Raw genomic sequence first — 21,070 nt, 5'->3', positions numbered from 1 at the left:
CTGGAAGAGCTGCCTTGTCCATGGAGGCCAGGTCCACCCGAAGGAAAGGCCAAGGGTCTGTGGTGCGAGCCCCCTCCCGTGGTAGCCTCGCCTCCTCTCTGTCTCCCTTCCCCTGAGTACCTGGTGACAGTGAACTTGATCTTGTCAGCCACCGCAAGGATCCTCTCCAGGTTCTGGGAGCCAAAGGTGCAGGGCTTTCGGAAAGGGATCCCGGGAGGCAGCCCCTCGATGATCACCGAGCCGGGGTTACTCTTGATCCTCTTGTAGGGGACCTGGACCGGGTACTTGATGCCCAAGGCTTCCCCTGCGGACGAGAGGGACAGAGGAGGTGTCAGGAGCCAGAGGCGGGGCTGGTGGGCTGTCGGCAGCCAGGGGGTGCTCCATGCACGAGTGTGATACACCCCGTGCACAGTGGGGTACGGTGGGGGGCTGTCGTGTAGCACTGCAGCAAGGCACAGTCAGTGAGGGACTGGGAAGCAGGGGCCCTGGGGGTCGGGGGTGTGGGCGTGTGCCCAGGGCAGGCTGAGGACTGGCCAGGGGACGTGGGGCTGTGGCTGCTGGGACAGGGCAGGGGCCAACGTCAGAGGCCTCACAGCTTGAGAATCTGAAAGCCGTCTCAAGGATGGTACCTGGTGGGCACAGCTGGCCCTTCCCTACAACGATCCATCAGCCCCACAGGCTCTGCCTCACCCTGGTTCAGGATCGGCCTGGCCTGAAAGGGCGGATCGCGTCTGGGAGCAGGGAGGCCAGCCAGGGTGCGGCTCAGACCTCAGGGCTCTCTTTCCACATCATTCCTGTCGCCAATCCCCTCTGCAGAGGGCTGTGGCATGTCCATCCCGGGGACTGTCCCTTGTCTCACAGCCTGGGAGCAGCCCTGAGTCCACTGCTGATCCACTCTGGGCCAAGGTCTGCTGCCTGCTGTCAGGCTCATGTGAACGTCCATGGCTCTCTGACTTAGGTGGGGTGCACCATGGGATCCCCCTCCTGGACGGAGGGCTGGACACTCCTCAGTGTCACAGGATGCCCCTTTACGAAGATGTGCTGCAGAAATCTTTGCACTAGGAGAAGTAGCTGAACTTTTTCTGGGCAATAAACTAATTTTTATCTCGTGGACACTGGGAATGGTATAACTGGCCTCATTTCCCTTTTTGCTCTGGCTCCTGGGAAACTCAGAGCTTGATGCATGCCCTGCATCTAGCAAGTACAGAATGGCTGAGTCTTCATGTCACCCCTGGCTTCGTGCCATCGCTTCAGCTTGTTTGTTTGGCTTTATTTAATTGAGATGTAATTCACGTACCGTAACATTTACCATCTTAAACAATCCAGTGGTTTTTAGCGTACTCAGGAGGTTGTGAAATCATCACCACTATCTAACTCCAGAGCGTCTTCATCACCCCGAAAAGAAACCCCATCCCCATTAGCAGTCACGCCTCACTCCTTCCCTCTGTGCCCTGGCAACCAAACCAATCCACGTTCTGTTTTTATGAATTTCCAGCCTGTTTTAAATTCTTTATCCTGACTTTGCTGCAGACAGAAATGTACTTATACCCATAATTCATGAATGGGAACACTGCCATCTCTACTTCCTCACTCCTTGCCCCCAAAAGGGCTCTTGCTAGAATGATTGACGGTCTCTGTGTTGCCCAACCCAGAAGGTATTTGCTCTCTTTTGGCAAAATCCAACACCTTGGTGTCCACGATGCCTCACTTTCTTGGTTTCCCCTTTCTGGCCACTCCTCCCCTTCCTGGACTTGACCTCTAAACACAGGGCTCCTTGGCTTTCTGCATGGGTCCTCTTTCTGCTCTCTTTGCACCCCTAGGGGTGTCTCCTCTGCTCCTGTGGTCTAATTTTTGCATCCAGTCCAGACACCTCTCCTGAACAGCAGACTTTTCTCTCTGCCTGCCTATGAGACATCTCCACTCACCCTTCAGACTCAACATATCCAAATGGAACCCATCATCTCCCCTCTTCAAACTTCCCCGCTCAGTGAGGGCACTGCCCCTTCTCCCTGGCTGGCAGTTTGGGTATCCACCTGTTTCTGGCAGCTCTGTGCTCCCCCCTCCTCCCCCTTGTCATGGTGACAGGTCTGGGTAACCCAGGCCTAAGCCGATGAGCACATGGCATTCTCTGCCATGGGGATTGGGTAAAGACTGGACATGTGACTCAATGGGGATCAATGAGAAACAGGGGAGGGCCCAGGGAATTCTGGGAAACTACCAGGCTTTCCTGAGAAAGCCTGTGGAAAAGCCAGCTCTCTCCTTGGATGGGATGTCTGGACCTGCCATGGTCATCCTGCTAGCAAGCAGGAAGTCAGCCTGAGATGATTCTGACACAGCGGAAGGACACCAAGTTCATTCCCTGAGCTGCTGGATCCAGCTAATCCTGAAAGCCACCCTACTGCTGGATTTCCTGAGTTATGGCTAACTGTACTGTCCAAAGACAGCTGCACCAATCTTTCTCCCATCCCACGTGCTCCTCTTATAGTGTAACATTGACACTCCCCATAGAGGATGGGGTCTATATCCTCTCCTCTTACACTAGGGTGGAACTTTGTAACTGCCTCGACCAATGCAGTACGGCAGAGGGGACACTGCACAACCTCTGAGGCTGGGTCATAACAGGCAACGTGGCTTCCACCTGGCTCTTTCTCTCAGGACACTCAGGAGCCCCGACCAACAAGGAGGAAATCCAGCTACTATGGAGTTGCTATGCCAGAAAGCCCACATAGAGGGGTCACACAGAAACTGAGAAAGATGCTTGAGGGGCCCAGCCGTTCCAGCACCAGCTCTTTCCCCAGCCCAGGCGTCAGACATGTGAGTGAGGATGCCGTCCAGATGACCCCAGCTTCACCTGCCTTCTGCCTGCAACCCCAGGACAGACCGTGAGTGACAGCTCCCCAGCTCGGCTTGCTCCCAAAGTCCTGACTCGCTGACACCCTCAGAGATAATACATGATCATGGCTATTCTAGGCAACCACGTGTTAGGGTGATCTGTTGTGAAGTCATAGTAACTGAATCATGAGCCAATTAACCCCCTTAACGGTTGAAGCCAGTTTGGTTTTGCTACTTGAGACCGAAAAGCACCTTAACAGATACAGCCTGTCCTCCTCGAGGCAGGACGCAGCTGGATGCCTCCACTCCTCCCGCTGCCCCGTCAATCTGCGCCTGTGGTTCTCCCTCGGAAGCACATCTCACTCCATCCGGTTTCCTGCAGCATCCCGGCCAGGGCCTGCCCAAGCCATCATCACTCTCGCCGAAATACTGCTCCAGCCTGGGCTGGTCTCCCAGTGTCCACTCCCACCCTCCCACAGCCACTCACTTTCCTCACGGCATCCAGGGAGACACTTTAAAAGTGCAAAACTGCTCCATTTACTTCAATCCTCCCAAAATACAAACCCGGTATCATGGTTCCCTCCAAGGCCCTGGACAATTGCATCTGTCTTCTGGCCAGCTCCGCAGGGCCCTCCTCTCCCCCAGTGCCTGCCCTTACGCTTCGGCTTTTGGCTCCTTCCTATATCTATCTATCTACTTACATATATACATATATATGTGTATATATGTGTGTGTGTATATATATATATATGTGTGTGTGTCTATATATATATACATATATACATATATATATATATATATATATATATATTTTGGCTGCACCGTATGGTTTGCAGGATCTTAGTTCCCTGACCAGGGCCCACGGCAGCGAAAGCACCAAGTCCTAACCACTGGACCGCCAGGGAATTCCCTTGGCTCCTTCTTAAGACAAGCCTCAGGGCCTCTGCACATGCCATCACCTCAGCCAGAATGCCCTTCCTTCACACTCTGCTTGATTCCCCATCGTTCAGTTCCTTCTTCCAAGAGCCCTTCCCTGGCTTCCAATCTAAGGAGAGCTATTTTCCCTTGAGCAGCCTGCTCTTTTCCTGCATAATCATGGGACGACGCCTCACTGTCGCAGGATTCTGGGTAGAGCTGTTCTATGTCGGTCTCACGTCACTGGTCTGCAGGGTCCCCCGAATGCAGGGACTGCGTGGTTTTTTTGTTTGTCTGTTTGTTTCTGGCATGTGGGATCTTAGTTCCCTGACCAGGGATCTTAGTTCCCTGACCAAGGTCCAACCCCTGCAGTGGAAGCACGGAGTCTTAACCACTGGACCGCCAGAGAAGTCCCCGTGAGACTGCGTGTTTTCTTCACTCCCTTTTCCCCAGTGCCTGGCACACAGTAAGTGCTCAAGACGTATTTGTATGCAGGTGAGCGGTCTTCCCAGAGGAGACCACGGCCAGAACCGGGTTGCTCCTGCCTCTCTTCCCTCCCGCCAGGGTGTCCCGGGGCTCACCGTATTTCTTATTGAACAGATCCTGGACCTGCTCCCTCAGCGTGTTGGCAATGTCGATCCGTGAGAGTCTGGCATCATAATTTTCTGCAAAGTGAAAAACAATTACGGATTTGGGCTGTTAAATGAAAAGGCACTTGGTGACTTTAAAGGAATACGATTTCCTAACTATGGGGAACTCCTTCTCAGGCAATTATCAGCTCCGTGGAGTGGGCCCCTTGGAGTTCTCCAGCACTAACTTCTTGACGGAGACGTGTGTTTTTTCCGGAAGGACGCACACTCTCGCGACAACAGCGATGAGTCGGAAATTAACTGTTGACATTTGAAACCCACACCAGTGAGCCAGCCCTGGAGGTGAGAGACTCCACGGAGGGGAGCAGCCTCCTGCGTCACCGGCGGGTGGAGTGGGACCTCGCTCAGAGTCAGGCGGGAGGCAGGAGGCAGCGCGGGGACGTGAGCTCAGTGGACAGGGCGGCCCCGCGGAGGCAGGAGCCGGCCTGGAAGCTCCCCGTGGTCACTCATTCACCCAGAGGCTATCGCTTATGGAGCCCGCGTGCCAGCACCTGCCATGAGACCCCTGGACAAGCCCCCGGCCTTGGGGAGATGAGAACCTGGCACTGCCTTGTGGGAAGAGAGAGGTGGAGGATGGAGGAGGGAGGGGGTGGGTCTCTGGCTGGTCGGACCCCAGTCTGCTACGAGGGCTGAGTATGAGGGGTCACGGGGTGAGGTGAGAGACAGAACTCCCCCGTCCCAGAAAGTTCCGGCTGCCCAGGAAGGAGTTGAGAGGCTGGGGGGTAAGCAGGTGCCCCTCTGGGATTTGGGCTCCTCCACCCACAGGGGCTGGCCCTTCCTGCCGCTGGTCTGGCTGACCCCACTTTCTCCTCTGGGTCACACTGACCACCCAGGACCCACACGGGGAGCACCCACCCTAGGGGACTCACAGCCACACCCTAGAGCTGCCCCAACGTGCACGTGGACGGCTGCTCTCAGCCACCGCAGCCCCTACCGATACTACACTTGATCTTAACCAAAAGGTAATACCAGCCTCCACTGTGGGGAGGGAGCCTCCCCTGTCAGTCCCTGGCCCCTCCCTGCATCAGGCTTCCCCCATCTTCCACGCCTCTTCCTCCACGCTCACGTCCTCCCACCCCTCCTTGGCCCAACCAGGGTCCTCCTTCTTGGGAGAGCCCTCCCTGCCCTCCGTGACCTCCTCTCCTCTGATTTCAAAGCACTAAGAGCACGGCCGGCTGCCTAAAACGAAGCGGGCAGGTCAGCTGCTTCCCCAGACGGACAGCAGGCCGGCTCCCGCGCCCTGTACCCCCGAACCCCCAGCCACCTTGCGGAGCCTCTCACTGGGGCTGGCAAACTCCAGCCCTGCCTGGCTGCCCGCCGGCCTCACTCAGACCCCGGGGCCCTGAGGTTGGCGTCCAGCCCCTCCCACCCCTAGCCTGGCCCTCCAAACCCAAGCCAGGTCAAGGTCATGGCACTGGGACTGCGGACCCCATCCTGAGCTGCAACCTTACCTTGAAAGCCCTGTCTCTTCAGGCTCTCGTCCACAAGAGGGTCCCCGGAATCCCTCTCTGGGGGCGGGGGGGAGAGAAGCCAGGGTGAGCAGGCAGCTCCTGGGACCCGGGACAGAGGTGGTATCTGGTGGGGGCAAACCCAGCAGGGAGGGCAATGGGGGGATGCCAGGGTAGACGGGACCAGGACAGAGGAAGCAGGAGGAGGGGTGATGGCAGAAGCCTGGGACCCCTCCCACGCCCGGCCCGCGCCTCGGCCCATGACCCTGCGCAGGGTACCTTGGCTGTCTGTGAGGGGCTCTTTGACTCCTTCGGTGAGCAGCTCAGGCCTGCAAAACACAAGTGGGGCTATCACCAAGGTCCCTCCAGGGCTCCCCGGTACTACCCAGCTCTCCCCCTGGGCCTCAGTCTGCACATCTGTGCAGTGGGCGCTCCTGGCTCTGGACAGTCAAGGTCTGGGGTTTCTGCCTCCCAGGCAGCTGTCCTGCTGACCCACATGTGCGATCTGGGGGCTGCGCTGGGCTCTGAGGATCCAGCCAGGAGCGAAACCAGCCTGGTCCTGGCCCGGTGGAGCTGAACCCCTCACTCTCGGTTCCAGGATGCATAACTGCCACTGGCCAGGGTCAGAGCACGTGGGCTGGGGGCCTTCCTACGGAGCTGTAGACACAGTCGGGACTGACTGTGGCAAGATCCTGGTGTAGGGAAGGTCCAAGGTTTCTGGCTGACACCATTTCACTGTGGGGTCGGGGCCTCGGGGACCAGACCCAGCTTTACACTAATGTCTGTATCCCTGCAGACTCCACAGAGCCCGTACTCACATTAGGTAACCCGCCCGACATCCTTGAGGTAGGCACTGTTTCCATCATCCCACTTGCAGGAATGGGAGACTGAGGCATCGGGAAGGTGAGTAACGTGCCCAAGACCGCACAGCGAGAGGGGCAGAGTTCAAACTAGGCATCCCCTCCTTCTTGCCTGCAGCCTCTCCCGCTGAGGGACCCCTCCCACCCCAGGCCTGTTTTCTCATCTGAAATGGAATAATAACGCTGCCCTGGCTCAGAGGGGAACGGGCCTCATAAATCCATACTTGAAGACACAACAGGACCGCAGACAGCACTCTGGCCTGGGAGCCCTGCTCAGTGCCTGTGGGGAAATCATTACATTTTCTGGGCTTCCGCTTCCCCATAAGAAGGCAGAGAGGAAGTGATGGGGGGTCTAAATGTAGTCTGAGGGCTTTTCCAGCTCCTGAAACTGTGATCTAAGGCAGGGCTGTGCCTCCTCCCTCCCTGGCCCTGTAAGCCCAGCTCTGTGTCAGGCACAGATGCCCGCTGCCAGGAGGGACACCAAATCCTCATCCACTTGATGGAGGGGGTGGTGCCCTGAGAGTCTGGCCTTTGGCCTCACTCCCAGGCAGGGTCTCCTGTGTCACTGCTTGGATACCCCTGTGAGGAAAAGCCCAGCACCTCCCCGGGCAGCCTCACCTACAGACTCACCCTCACTCTGAACCCTGGTCCAGCATCCCTTCCCTTCGGGAGATGTGAAGGAGTGATTCTGGTACCTGTTGCACCCGCCATGCCCTGTCAGCCCTCCTCTGGCCAATGTGACCTCCCCAGTGCCCTCAGCCTGCCATTCAGCCCAGACCCCCGCCACCCAGACAGGCCTGCTACAGCTGGACAAGGTTGCACCAAAAATGGGGCACTTAGAATCAGTGCTGTATAATATAGCTTGTCTGGTCTTCAAGCCACTGTTATCAGCCAGACCTCTTGACCTCTAGGGAGGGGAGGGGGGCTAGAGACAGTCCAATCACTTGGCCAGTAAGCCAGTGAAGGCTAGCAATGAATTCCAGTAGAAGTGTGGACACTGGGGTCGATGGAGCTGCCTGGTTGGTGAACACACTGATGTGCTGGGAGGGTGATGGGCCCTGATTTCGCAGGAAGAGGGGATGGAAGCTCCACATCCAGTCCCTCCCAGACTTTGTCCCTTATGTCTCTTCATTTGGCTGGTCCTGATTTGCATCCTTTCTCTAAAACTGTCATACAGTGCTTTCCTGGGTCCTGTAAGTCGTGCTAGTTAATTATCAAACTTGGGGAGGGGTCCTGGGAACCCCTGAATTTGCAGCCAGCTGCTCAGGAGTGTCGGTGGTCTAGGGACCTTTGAACGTTAGCTGATGTTGGAAGTGGGGGTGGTCTTGCTGGGGACTGTGTCCTGAATCCGTAGGGTCTGCTAAGTCTGGGAGGGCGGCACCAGAACTGCCCTGCAGCGCTGCAATCAGACAGACCTTCTGCCACTCCTCCCCTGGACCTCAGTCTCCCATCCGTGTGAATCCACCCATGGTTTTAAATTTCCCAAGGTTCTTTTTTTTTGTTGGTTTGTTTTAACTTTGGAGAATTTGATGAAGCAAGGGACCCTATTTCCAGAAGAATGCACAAAAGAATATGAAAAGTTTGGATACATGTTTGTTCAAGAATCTGGGTTAAGAATGTTTTTTGATCAAAGATTTAGAAAGTTTGATTTGACTCTGTGCCAACTCTCATCAACTGGCAGCCGCTGCCTGGAGGCTGTTTAGAAGGACGTGGAATTCAGGTTTAGGTGGAAATCAGTCCGTCAGTGACATCCCTCCAAGTGCTGATTTCTCATATATTTTTTTATAGGCTCACTGTATTTCAAAATAAGGTCTTTACATGAGGACATTAGGGTGGGCCCTAATCCAATCTGACTAGTGTCCTCATAGGGAGAGGAGATTAGGTCACAGAGAGATACCAAGGATGTGTGGACAGAGAGGAATGACTATGTGAAGACTCAGCAAGAAGGTGGTTGTCTGCAAGCCAAGGAGACAGACCTCAGGGGAAACTAACCCTGCTGACACCTTGACCCTGAACTTCCAGACTCCAGAACTGCAAGAAATAAATTTCTGTTGTTTAAGCCACCCAGTCTGTAGTACTTTGTTATGGCTGCTCTGGCCAACTAATATATATATATACACACACGCGCACACACACACACACACACACACACATTTATACTTTATTGAGATGTAATTCACTCTTTAAGGTACACGCATCAATGGTTTTTAGTATATTCACAAAGTTGTTTATGCAGCCATACTTCTAATTCCAGAACAGTTACATCATCCCCCAAATACATATTTTTTAGAAGTAAGATTAATGAGAAGTGGCGATTTTTCACTAATATTCCCAATAGTATTTTTGACTAATTTTTTAAATGAAGAATAACAAAATAAATATACTCAAGTGCTCCATCTCTCTTCTCCAATTATCTCTTAGAATCACCCCAACTGGTCCTTAATCCTAATACCCCAACTGTTCCACTGGACAAAGTTAATCACTCTTTCCTACTTGAATCATTTTCTTCACTTGGCATTCAGAAAACGAATTATCTAAATTCACTTTTTAAAATTTATATATATATATATATATTTTAAATGAACTCCTGATACAGGCAACCACATGGATGAATCTCAAAAGCTGAGTGAAAGAGCCAGACCCAACGAGATGCACAATGTATGATTCCATTTATATGACATTCTGGAAAAGGCAAAATGGCAAAAAAATGATCAACTACCAGGTCGCAGGGTCTGGGGTGGCCAACAAAAGGGCACAAGAGAAGCTTGTGGAGTGATGGAACTGTTTTGTGTCTTGATGGTAGTGATGTGACAGTGTGAGTTTGCCAAAAATCAAAGAGTTGTGCATTTTAAAAGGGTGAGTTTTACTGAATGTAAATTAAACTTCAATAAACCTGATACTAAAAAAAAAAAAAAATCGTAATTGAGTACCTACACTGTGCCAGGTCTTTTGCTAAGCCTTGACCTCCAGGGCCACCCCATAATTGGTACAGTATGCCCCATTTAATGCCCTGAACAACCTACCCAAGGTCAGGGGGAGTAACAGGAGGAGCTGGACTTAGACCCAGGAGCCTGCGAGTCACCCAAGGGCTTCCAGTTCTCAGTTTGAGGGGGTGGATGAGGCAAGCAGTCCCCATGTGCTACGTCCCTCCTGAATGCTGACAGGTTCCCATGTTCTGTCCCCACCCCGGCCTCTCTCCTGAATCTGACCCCCGTAAATCCACCTGCCAACCCTCTCTGGAAGGCCCCCACGCACCTCAAACATAACACACAGCAGACTCACATCCCATATATCAGCAAATTCTACCAGCCTCATCTTCAAAACACTGTCTGAATCTGACAACTTTTCAACATCCCACCCCTACCTTTACCTAATCCAAGATGCCACTGTGTCCCCTGGGCCAGGAACAGCCTCCTCACTGGTCCCCGTTTCTGCCCCTGCCCATCCTCCTCAAAAACTTCCGGTGAGTCCTCGTTAAATTTGAAATAAAATCTAGACTCTTTAAACCAGTCTAAGACCCTGTATGATCCAGCTCCTGCTATCTCTTGGGCCTCGCCACTCTCACTCTTCCCCCACTCCCCCTGCACCAGTCACAATGGCACCTTGCTAGACTTCAAACACACAAGGATGTCCCTGCCTCAGGGCTTTTGCACCTGCTGTTCCCGCTGCTTCAATGCTCTTCCACTGCAAATAATTTGCAAACCTTGCTTCATTAAGTCTCTGCTCCAAAGTCCCCTCCATGGACAGGTTCCTCCTGCCCCTCCTTCTTTGCCCCTTTAACCTGCATCATAGCATTTATCTCTACCTGATACTATATTGTGATTCAATTCCGTGAGATCAGCCAACTCGAGGGCAGGACTCGGTGGCATTTGCTGCTGCGTCACTCCTGGAACACGGTAGGCACTCAAGATGTATTTGTGGAAGGAGGGAACCACGTGTCCACTATTTGCATCTCCTGGAGCATCACCCTCTCTGCTTCTCCTGGCGCAAACCAGGCCCCACGAGAGAGCTCCCTGCTCCGCACCCCATCACCAGCCTGCCACTCGAGGTGTGAAGGACACTGTGAGTCTCCCAATTTGGGGGCCATCTACTCCCCCAGGGACAACAAACCCTTAAGAGTCTCCTCTTTCTTGTCACTTCCAACCAAACCAAAAGTAAATTTATAAGACATCGCGTTAATACACAGAAGCAAAAAAAACACAAAACAGGGCTTCCCTGGTGGTGCAGTGGTTGGGAGTCCGCCTGCCGATGCAGGGGGCGCGAGTTTGTGCCCCGGTCCGGGAGGATCCCACATGCCGCGGAGCGGCTGGGCCCGTGAGCCGTGGCCGCTGGGCCTGTGCGTCCGGAGCCTGTGCTCCGCAGCGGGAGAGGCCACACAGTGAGACGCCCGCGTACCGCAAAAAAAAAAAAAAACAAACACAAAACAGTTCACCCCAGGTCCTCCCTCATCTTTTAAAAATTTAGTAGCTGCCTCCATCTCCTCCAAAGGGACTTTATATCTGAGCCGGCACACAGGCTGAGCCGGCACACAGGCTGGACACACTGGAGCTCCCTGGGTCCTCGCTGACAATTTATATCTGAGCCGGCACACAGGCTGGACACACTGGAGCTCCCTGGGTCCTCGCTGACAAAAATCAGATGCCCGAGGAAACAGAAGAGAATCAAAATGCCAATGCCTGATTTTCCAGTCCTGGGGTCATGGGGCATTGTCCTCAGCCTGGATGCCCCCTGGCCCAGAGGATGTTCAGAATTACCCAGGAGATCAAGCTGGTGGGTGTTCTCCCAGTCTACACCTGGGTAAACTGGGGGCTGTTTTCGTGGGACTGAGAGGGCGTTAGTCTAGTTGCTTAAGGTCCTTCAGGCCTGGGCTGGGCCTGGGCAACCTCGTGCCTGCTCAACTGAGGCCAAACCTCATCGAATGCCCTATTTTTTTTTTTAAAAAAAGCCTTCCCCAGTCTGAAGAGGAAGATGGCTACTTGGCGCTGTTCCTGGGTGCCGGGCAAGCCTGGAAGGGCTCCCGTGGACCCGGCCGGGCCTTACCTCTTGATGACGAACTGGATGCTGTTGCTGGCCTCCAGGATCTTCCGGAGCTTGGCAATCCCGAAGCAGTTGGGCCTGCGGAGGGAGATGCCTTCAGGCAGCCCCACCACAAACAGCTCCTCTGGGTACATCAGGAACTTGGAGTAGGGCACCTTGACAGGCTCCGAGATGCCAATGGCCTTGGCTGCAGAGATACGGCTGCTGTAGGGCCACCCAGATCTATGGGGCCACGAGCCTCAACTCCCACCTCCCATGTCTGCATGGGAGGGCCGCAGGTGCTGGAGCCCTTTTGAAACTTAGCCCTTAGTTGAACCCTCCTGACCCTCCTGAGGTAAGTACTGTTAGCCTCAGGCTGTGGGTAAGAGACCCAGAGCCCAGAGGGGATGTGACCTGTCTCAGGTCTCAGAGCCCCAGAGCTGGGGGATGTGAACCCAAGTAAGTGGGTAAGACCTACGCTCAGTTCATGCCCTCATACCCAGGCAATGCAGGAGAAACTGCTGACAGCTGGTGAGACCTGGCATCGGCTCCACCCAAGTCCACTTGTCCCCATGCTGCCAGAAAGGCCCTCCAGAGGGTCCCCCTGCCACCATAAATAACCCCAACCCCCTGCATGGCCCGACACTACGCCTTGGGAACCAGAGACATCTGAGGCCCAGGCCAGGCACTGCCGCTCACTAGTTCTGGGGCCTAGGACAAGCCACATCACTTCCCCAGGCCTCACTTTCCTCATCTGTAAAATGGGCATTAGGACACAGGCGTTTTGTGAGATGGGATGGGAGAACTCATGTGCAGCACCTCGCCAGTGCCTGGCCAACCACAAGGGCTGAATGAAGAGTAGGCTTCTCCCTGCCTCCCTGTTTTCTTTCCTGGTCTTTCTAGTAGGAAAAACCTTGTTATCCATCTGTCCTCCTGAGGACCCTGAACGAGGGTGTCTGTGGGTACAGAGGGGTAGTGACAGCAGTCAGAGTGGCCTCTGTAAGCTGAGGCTGAGGCAGACCACGAGTGAGTGTGAGCCTGTTGAAGGAGGAGGTGGGGACGCTGCGTTTCAGAGGGTGGGGTTCTCTGGCAGTGCCTCAGTCTCCCAGGGAGGGAGGTCTAGAGCTGAGGAAGGGGCAGGATGGCAGGCCCTGCGGAGCCCTGGCCCTTTCCCAGTTGGTCCCAGCCCCTCCGGCCCCTCCCTCCTCTGTCTCGGTTCCAGGAGCAGCTGGGATGGGGGATCAGGCCCTCTGAAAACAGGGCAGCTGGAGGGAGGCCTGGATGCCCTCGACCCTACCCGGCTCCTCGCTCACCGTATCGCGTGTTGAAAAGCAGCTCCACCTGCTTCCGCAGAGGCCGGATCACGTCACCATGACTGTCTGAAAGGCAAAGAACAGTTTGGTGAGCCTCCCCAGTGGCAGCAGGACCCTGCTTCTCAGCTCATGTCCTAGGTCTGCTGGCACCAAGAATGACCCTGTGCTGGGACCTTGGAATGGGGAAGGGTAATGGTGGCAGGTAACCTACTTCCTCAGAAGTGGCATCCCTGCAGACAGGTCCACAATTCTGGGGCTCAAATACCTGATTGTGAAATCGGATCTAGGGCATTACCAGGACTGAAAGGAAGGTTTTGAGGCCTAAGAATGACCATGGGCCTTTCTATGTGAATGTCACTCTAGACCAGCACCGTAAGTGACTTTGCTAGCTTGTGAACTCTAAGCCTGCAAATTGAGTATGCCGCCACTAGGTGGCAGTGGATGTTGATTAAAACTTCAGAGTTCCTCCCCTGCCAGGCTGGGTTTGGGATTGGGAAAGTGACGCTCCTCTCCTCTGACACCCACTCATTCCGTTCCAGGGGTGGAAACAGACCCATCCTCACCTTGATCTCCCTGCCTGTCCTACTCCCACCCTCCGCAGGGTGGGAATGAGCAGTGTTCCTGAGATTGAACATGTCTATTGGACACAAAGCCAATTTTGTGCTTTCAGGCCTAAATTCGACTTGCTCAGGAAGACTCAGCCTTAAAACCTTTGTGGAAAGAGGCAGGGTGTATATAAAAACAAAATAAGAAAGGCTTACAATTTCCTTTACCAGAAAGAGCTGCTTCTACCTCTGACCGTGTACCTCTTAGTTCTACAAGACAGGTCTATAAACCTCCTCCCAACTCAGGCAGCCCACAGGACACCCACCCCCAAACCCGGTGTTGGGAAGAGACAAAAAGGAGATGCAGGACTGGGGAGGGGAGGAGACGTGGGGGGGGGGTGAAAAATGGGGGGTGAACAGTGCCTCACCCTCCACAGGCCTCTCCTCAGGCCGCGGGTCCTCGCTGGGGCCTTTGTCTGAAAAAGAGGGTGCCAGGCAGCCATGTTCATCATCTCCTGCACCACCAAAGTCAGGGCAGACAGGTGGGGAATGGCAGGCCCAGACTCTGGAGCACGGCATGGTGACTCCCAGATGGGATCATGGACCCCAATTTTGCACAAGCACCTGCCCTCGCCTCCATGTGAGTTTCAGAGACCAGATATCCTGTGACATTTGGTAAACACCCCGTGGAGACCAGCCCTGCACCAGCCTGTCCTTCCATCTACTGACTGCCAGGTTCTGTTCTAGGCATTGAGGACACACGGGAACAAGACAAAGCCTTGTCCTCCTGGTGTGATGTCAAACATTACATACGATGCCAGATGGCAGTGATGCCGTCAAGAAAAACAGAGGGAATTCCTTGGCGGTCCAGTGGTTAGGGCTCCACGCTTCCACTGCAGGGGGCAGAGGTTCTATCGCCAGTCAGGGAACTACGATCCCACATGTCAGGTGGCATGGCTGGGTAAGGGGATGGAGGAAAGGCAGGTGGGGGCGTGGAGCCATCTAGGGTCACGTGGTCCCAGCGCATCTGACAAGATGACACTGGCTCTGGCCTGGGCACAAGGGACCCAACCTTGTCCCCAGGTGCCCGTCCAACAGGCAGCAAGGTCGTGGCACAGTGAACAACAGGGGAGGTGAGGGCTCAAGCTATACAGGGGAGGGCTGAGACTGGCCTTGGGGGGCCGAGGGGGGGTACACCTGGGCTTGACCCAAGTGTCCAGGGAAAGCAGTGGGGTGGGAGAGGGACACAGGCAGGGAGGGGGGAAGTGTGTGTGGGGAGGGTGGTGGCAAACTCAGAGATGGCGGATTTCCGCAGCAGGATGAACTCCAAGTGCGGACAGTGGAAGTGGGGTGCAGGGGGTGAGGCACAGGCCGATCGGCGGGCTGCAGGGCCTCCATCAGCAGCAGCTCTTTGGTGCCAAGAGCTGGAGGAAGGTGTGGGGACTTTCAACACTTGAAAGAACCAGAAGGAAACTGCGACTTAGGAAGTTTGCTGTGCGTTTGCCAGGTGCTTTCCCAGGCAGGGCTAACCCTTAAACAGCCCTTCTCAGCCCCTGACACGAGGCTGACCTGGTGAGGGGTGGAGAAGTCGGACCTGGGTCTGCTCTTGGCCAGCCGGTGGAGAGGATGCTCGGTGATGAGGGATGCAGGGATGTGCCAGATGGGATCGTGAGGGGGATGGAAAGGGGCTGATCCTGGGAGAGCTGCCCATGGTCAAGGCCCACTCACGGACGGAGGGAAGGGGAGCCTGCATCTGGGATTGCCAGACAAGCCTAAGCCTTGGGGCTCAGCCCGGAAGGTTCTGGAAGGTTTCATCTATGCTCAGCCTCTGACTTAAAAAGGGCCAGGCCTGAGCTTTCGGCCTAAATTTTCCTCATGGCAATAGGTACACTATGGGCCCACCTGACTCTGCCTGGAGGCTTTTTTCTGGCTGTGGGAGCAGACCAGCAAGGTACAAGGGCTGGGATCAATGCCTGGAAAGAGCTCTCAGCCAGTGATGGAGGGCAGATCACCAGCCCAGCTCCCAGCTTCCTCAGCTGCATTAACTCAGGTGTGTGATTTACGTGGGCTCCCGTGGTCCCTCAGCTCAGCTGCCCACAGGGGTGACGGGCCTGACGGCACTGCTGTCCTGTCCAGTCCCCCTTCGTACCAGGACTGCCCTTCCCGGACTCTCCTCCCAAATGAATGAAGGCCCCTGTCTCAGGGGAAGCCCCTGGGGGATCCCAAACTCAACAACTTCATCTTTGCCATTTCTAGACAGAGAGGGGCAGACAGGAGGAGAGGAGTCTGGTGGGGACAGAGGGACAAGCAGTGCTGCCAGGGAGGGTTCCCTGAATCAGGGAGCTGGATCTGTCTCAGGGCGGAGGGAGATGCCCAGATGTCACAGTGGCAGCACCGATCAAGTTCACGAAATGCCTTGAGAGGAACAAGAGGGGAGACCGGGAAGTCTGTCCCCGCTCTGAGCTGTCCGTGTGTGCAGGGCCGCCCCCAGGCGGTAGCAACAATCTGAGAGCCAGGCAGATGACCGGACCCAGACACCCACAGGGAACCAGCTCAGCTCTGTGGCTCCACTAAGGAGGGGTTTCTGCCAGCCTTTGTTGTAGGATCCTGAAAACAGAAGGAAGCGGGGCCGGGTCCTCTCCCGGGGGGTGGGGGGCTCTTTCAAAGGCAGCAGGAGATGATGACCTATGTACTTTGGGGGCCCTAATTCCAAACGTGAGAAAGTTGCCTGCTTTTCCCCCCCGCCCCCTGGCATGGTGCGGGGCTACTTACCCTGAACAAACCCGTCCATGTGCTCACTGCCTCCCCATTTTCAACCTTGGTAAACGATCGAGGGCATGACCAGAGATGCCCAAGGCACCAGGTGAGCAAACGAGGGATGATTTGTACAATACAGTAACACCACCAGCTGGGAGAAGCCTTTCCGATAGAAATCGCACCATGCTGGTCCACGGCCCCCCAACCCCAGGGGCCTCCACAGATCGGGACCCCCTTGGTCTTCTTTTTTTTTTAATTTATTAAATTTATTTATTTTTGGCTGCGTTGGGTCTTCATTGCTGTGCACGGGGCTTTCTCTAGTTGCGGCGAGCGGGGGCTACTCTTCGTTGCGGTGCGCGGGCTTCTCATTGCGATGGCTTCTCTTGTTGTGGAGCACGGGCTCTAGGCGTGCGGGCTTCAGTAGTTGTGGCCTGAGGGCTTAGCTGCTCCATGCCATGTGGGATCTTCCCGGACCAGGGATCAAACCCATGTCCCCTACACTGGCAGACGGATTCTCAACCACTGCACCTCCAGGGAAATCCCCCTCGGTCTTCTTAATTCTGCTGTGAATGCAGCCAGGTGACATGCGACTTCTTAAAGACCAGGCCACACTGTCAGCTCATCCTGAGCCTTTGGTCCACTACACTCCCCGCACAGTTACCGGATTGCTCCCAATTCCACTCATGCCCAGCCCGTGCCTGACAATCTTCTTTCTTCATTACCAAGGTATCAGAAGCACATCGCAACTGATTCAGGGAGTGACAAAGATTGATCACTTAACCTAACATAGTTACTTTTTTGATATTTTCCCCCCCCCGCCAAAACAGTGATCATGTGTTCAACACAGTTGTAAACACCGTCAGCTTCGTGTCTTCTACAGTCTCCCTCGTTGCCTCTTTTTAGTGGCTAATAGTCCATCGGGAGGATGCCGTTAACAGCTCCCTGACAGCTGGACGAGCTTGCTGCAATCTTTCATGGTCATCATTAACGCTGGCATGAACATCTCTGTGCAGAAAACACTTCACATTTCAGACAATTTCCTCGGACCGGGTTCCTGCTGGACGTAGGGGGCAGGGGTGGTGGTGCTCATTTTTACGGCTCTTCAGGCTGACACATTTCCCTAAAAAGCTATTTGCCCATTTGCGTTCTTACCAGCGCCAGGTCTGTGCCCATTTCCCCACGCACTCAGCCAAAGTTCTGTTCAGTTAAAAGGTGCAAGAGATGCCCCTTTGTTCAAGCCCCTGTTTCTCTGTGGCTGCATGCGTTTGTTTACTGTCTGTCTCTTCTTCTGTGGCAGGTACTGGGATGTACTGACTACTCAGATCCCCTTCAAGGAAGAGCTTCAAGGAAGAGCAGCAGGGAGTGTGGTCAGAGGGCAGCTGCCCCTTCAAGGACTGCCCTTCCAGGGTGGCCCGCATTTTGTGACTGATTGAGGTGGAGGTATAAAGGCCAGGGTATCCAGTGCAACTGGGAGCAACTCTGAGGGGCCTTTCTGGCTCCAAGCTCCCCGTGGGGTTGGTGGACGTGTTGCTGCAGCCAGATCATGGCTTGCCTTCCCCCTCGTCCCCCTTGTGCTTCTGTCCCCTCCCTTACATAGGTGTTGATCCCAACGGCAGCCCCTAATAAAAACCCCACACATTAAACTCCATCTCAGAGACTGGGCCCCAGGGAACACAACCCATGACACACGTCCTGGGGCTGTGAATCTTTCTTGTGCGTTTCAGCCCAGTGTTCTGGTCTGTCAAGGCCATGGGGAACACCATTCTTGGATGGACTGACCATTCCTCCCCAAGGATCTGCAAATTGCATAATCTTGCTGCCTAAGGTCCTTTATCCAACTAACTGACAAATGTTTGAGGAAGGACCAAGCCCTCCAGGACAACAGGGGAAACCTTCCCCATGTGGAGGCTGGGGTCCCCCTGCGGCCCTCCCTTTTTTTGCTTGAAATTCAAATAACTTTTATTTAAATTGAAAACAATACTTAAAACTGCATTTAGAGTCAAAACCCTTTTTTTTTTTTTTTTTGCGGTACGCGGGCCTCTCACTGCTGTGGCCTCTCCCGCCGCAGAGCACAGGCTCCAGACGCCCAGGCCCAGCGGCCATGGCTCACGGGCCCAGCCGCTCCGCGGCATGTGGGATCTTCCCGGACCGGGGCATGAACCCGCGTCCCCTGCATCGGCAGGCGGACTCCCAACCACTGCGCCACCAGGGAAGCCCAAAACCCTTTTGTTTATAAAAATCATGAGGAGCTTCCGCAGCTGGAGGGTCCTCTGGAGATCTCGATGTCGTATGAGCCCACTCAGTCCCGTGGATGACCCCACGCTGGGTCCCCTCTGATGGCTCACAGTCGCCCATGTAGAAATCTGTTCCGGAACTGTGCCTGGGACTAACGCACGGTCCACCTGTTTGCAATTGGGGCAAGAGCTCATCTCCAAGTCTCTCTCTGTTGTCAGCGCATCTGTGTCCGCTGGGACTTCTCACGTCCTATGCACGTCTTAGGTATTAGCCACAGCAGCTCTGAGGACCCTTTATATCTCCTTATCGAACCGGACTCCCAGGTCCTCCTCACTCTTTGCTGTTTCCAGACCCTTCTCCCTGACAGAGAAGACGGAAGCAGACGAGGAGCAGAGAGATTCTGCCTTTATCCTGTCACCAATTAACGCGGCACCACCCATCTGGGCCTGTAGGAAACCTTCTTATTTATTTTTCCAGTCACTTGTTTATTTTTGGTAGGGGAAACGTTAAAAAGTGCAGTAAAGCATACAGAATATTACCACAAACACTCATGGACCTATCAGCCGGAATGAATACACATTAGCATTTTGTCATAGTTGCACACGATTTCTAAAAATAAAACATTAGCAATACTATTGTTACGTCTCCAAACTTACAGAAATGCCATATTGTCTATATCCTTCTGCACTTGCTTTTCACATTGAACATTATGAGGTTTCTTCACACTGTGCATTTAAATACACCTACTACGCTTTTGCACAGTATCCTTAAGCAATACCCACCCCTCTCCCCTCCTAATCAAGCCCACACCAGACATCACAGGCAAGGGAAACGAATTCCAGCCACCTTCCTAAAGTTTCCTGCCCTGGCCCTGCATCCCTTGTTACACAGCCTTCCAAACTCAAATCATCTAAGTACTAATATCGTTTTCTGCCATATCCGCAAACCTTCTATAATTTACATACTATTTGTCTTTATAATGATTCACTTAAAAAATTTTTTTTTTTATTTTTTGGCTGTGCCACGCGGCACGCGGGATCTTAGTTCCCCAACCAGGGATCAAACCTGCGCCCCCTGCAGTGGAAGCGCGGAGTCTTAACAACTGGACCGCCAGGGAAGTCCTATAATGATTCACTTTTTAAAAACATTAACTACGTGTAATAATTCTTACTTCTTATTATCAATAATAACATCTGTTGAGAATGGCTGGAGCTGAGAGTTGGGCATGTGAGATTCATTAAGCTATTCTTTTCAACTTTGGGTGGTTTTGAACATTTCCAAAATAAACTTTCATAAACAAAACACACAGAACCCTACCCTCTCCCTGCTGCTATCCACCTGCCCAACCATTCCTCTTGTCTAAATTATCGTCAGAGTCTGTTTCTGTCCTTGTCCCCAGATCTTCTGCAGTCTGTTCTCAGCTCCACGGTCAGAGTAAACACTGTTAAAATGTACTCCATTAGCGCCAACCCCCGCACTGGTTCCTGTCTCTTCAGAGTTAAGTCTCCAGTCCTTCCTTTGATGTACACAACCCTGCATAACTCACCCAGCACCTCCCTTTCCCTACCTCACTCTGTTCCAGCCACCCGGCCTCCTTGCTGTTGCTGAGACATGCTGGGCATAGCCCACCTCAGGGCCTTTGCCCATGCTGCTCCCTCTGCCTGGAAAGTTCTGTCCTGATATCCACACGGCTCCTGCCCGCACCTCCTTCAGGTCTTTGCTCCAATGTCATTTTCTCAGTGAAGTCCTCTCTGACCACTCAAATCCTGTAATAACCACCCCTCCTGCCCCTGATACTTCCCCTCCTGGCTTTGTGTCTCCCTATAGCACTTACCACCATCTGACTTTCTATTTTTCTTTTTTCCTTTTTTTGGGGGCCGCACTGCACAGCTTGCAGGATCTTAGTTCTCTGACCAGGGATCAAACCCGGGCTCCTGGCAGTGAAAGCCTGGAATCCTACCCACTGGACCGCCAGGGAATTCCCCTATTTTTCTTATTGATTTGCTTATTACCTGTCTCCCTGCACTGGGATGTCAGCCCACAAGGGCGGGGACTTTGGTCTGTCGGGTTCACTGCTCTGTCCCCAGCACCTTGCACGGGACCTTGTACATAGTAGGTGCTCAATAAATAGTTACTGACTAAATAAACAAACTTATCCAAATGGGAGCTCCTGGGAAAGACAGAGTAACCAGGCTTAATATTAACTCAAGGCCTATTTCAAGTTTTCAGAAAGGAACCTGGCCTGGATGGGGGAGCCAGGCATATACTGAGTTTCTTCCAAGGGGGACAGTCAATACCAAGAAAAGTCTAGAGGCTTCCTGGCCCACCCCTCTCCCTGTTACATCCCAGGGAGGTGGGTCCCCAGCCCATTTCTTACCAGTCAGCATCTCCATCCCGTAACCGGAATCTTCCGAGGGCACATGTCCAGGCATCGAGTCTGTCATTTCCTCAGAGGTTGGGGAAGGGTCTGGAGGCAAAACTCCAAATGACAACAGCATC

General features: G+C 53.9%; 1 protein-coding gene across 6 annotated transcripts in view; it reads right to left on the bottom strand.

Annotated features, from left to right (window-relative positions):
• Positions 1–21,070, bottom strand: part of GTF2IRD1 (GTF2I repeat domain containing 1) — a 112,628-nt gene that overhangs the window by 31,463 nt on the left and 60,095 nt on the right. For 4 of the 6 annotated variants that reach the window (XM_027126174.1, XM_027126178.1, XM_027126177.1 and 1 more), the window contains 8 exons: positions 20,949–21,038; positions 14,008–14,055; positions 13,035–13,100; positions 11,746–11,929; positions 6,125–6,174; positions 5,849–5,905; positions 4,329–4,412; positions 121–304 (listed from right to left, as the gene is read on the bottom strand). In XM_027126174.1, coding sequence (XP_026981975.1) covers positions 121–304; positions 4,329–4,412; positions 5,849–5,905; positions 6,125–6,174; positions 11,746–11,929; positions 13,035–13,100; positions 14,008–14,055; positions 20,949–21,038 — 763 coding nt within the window. The remainder of the gene's footprint in view (positions 1–120; positions 305–4,328; positions 4,413–5,848; positions 5,906–6,124; positions 6,175–11,745; positions 11,930–13,034; positions 13,101–14,007; positions 14,056–20,948; positions 21,039–21,070) is intronic. The other 2 variants (XM_027126175.1, XM_027126176.1) reach the window with 2 other exon arrangements.

Source organism: Aethalodelphis obliquidens, unplaced genomic scaffold (assembly GCF_003676395.1).
Source record: "Aethalodelphis obliquidens isolate GAN/ISIS:26980383/991018 unplaced genomic scaffold, ASM367639v1 scaffold30, whole genome shotgun sequence".
In the NCBI taxonomy this organism is placed as follows: domain Eukaryota; kingdom Metazoa; phylum Chordata; class Mammalia; order Artiodactyla; family Delphinidae; genus Aethalodelphis; species Aethalodelphis obliquidens.
This window is presented reverse-complemented; position numbering and strand designations above follow the sequence as displayed.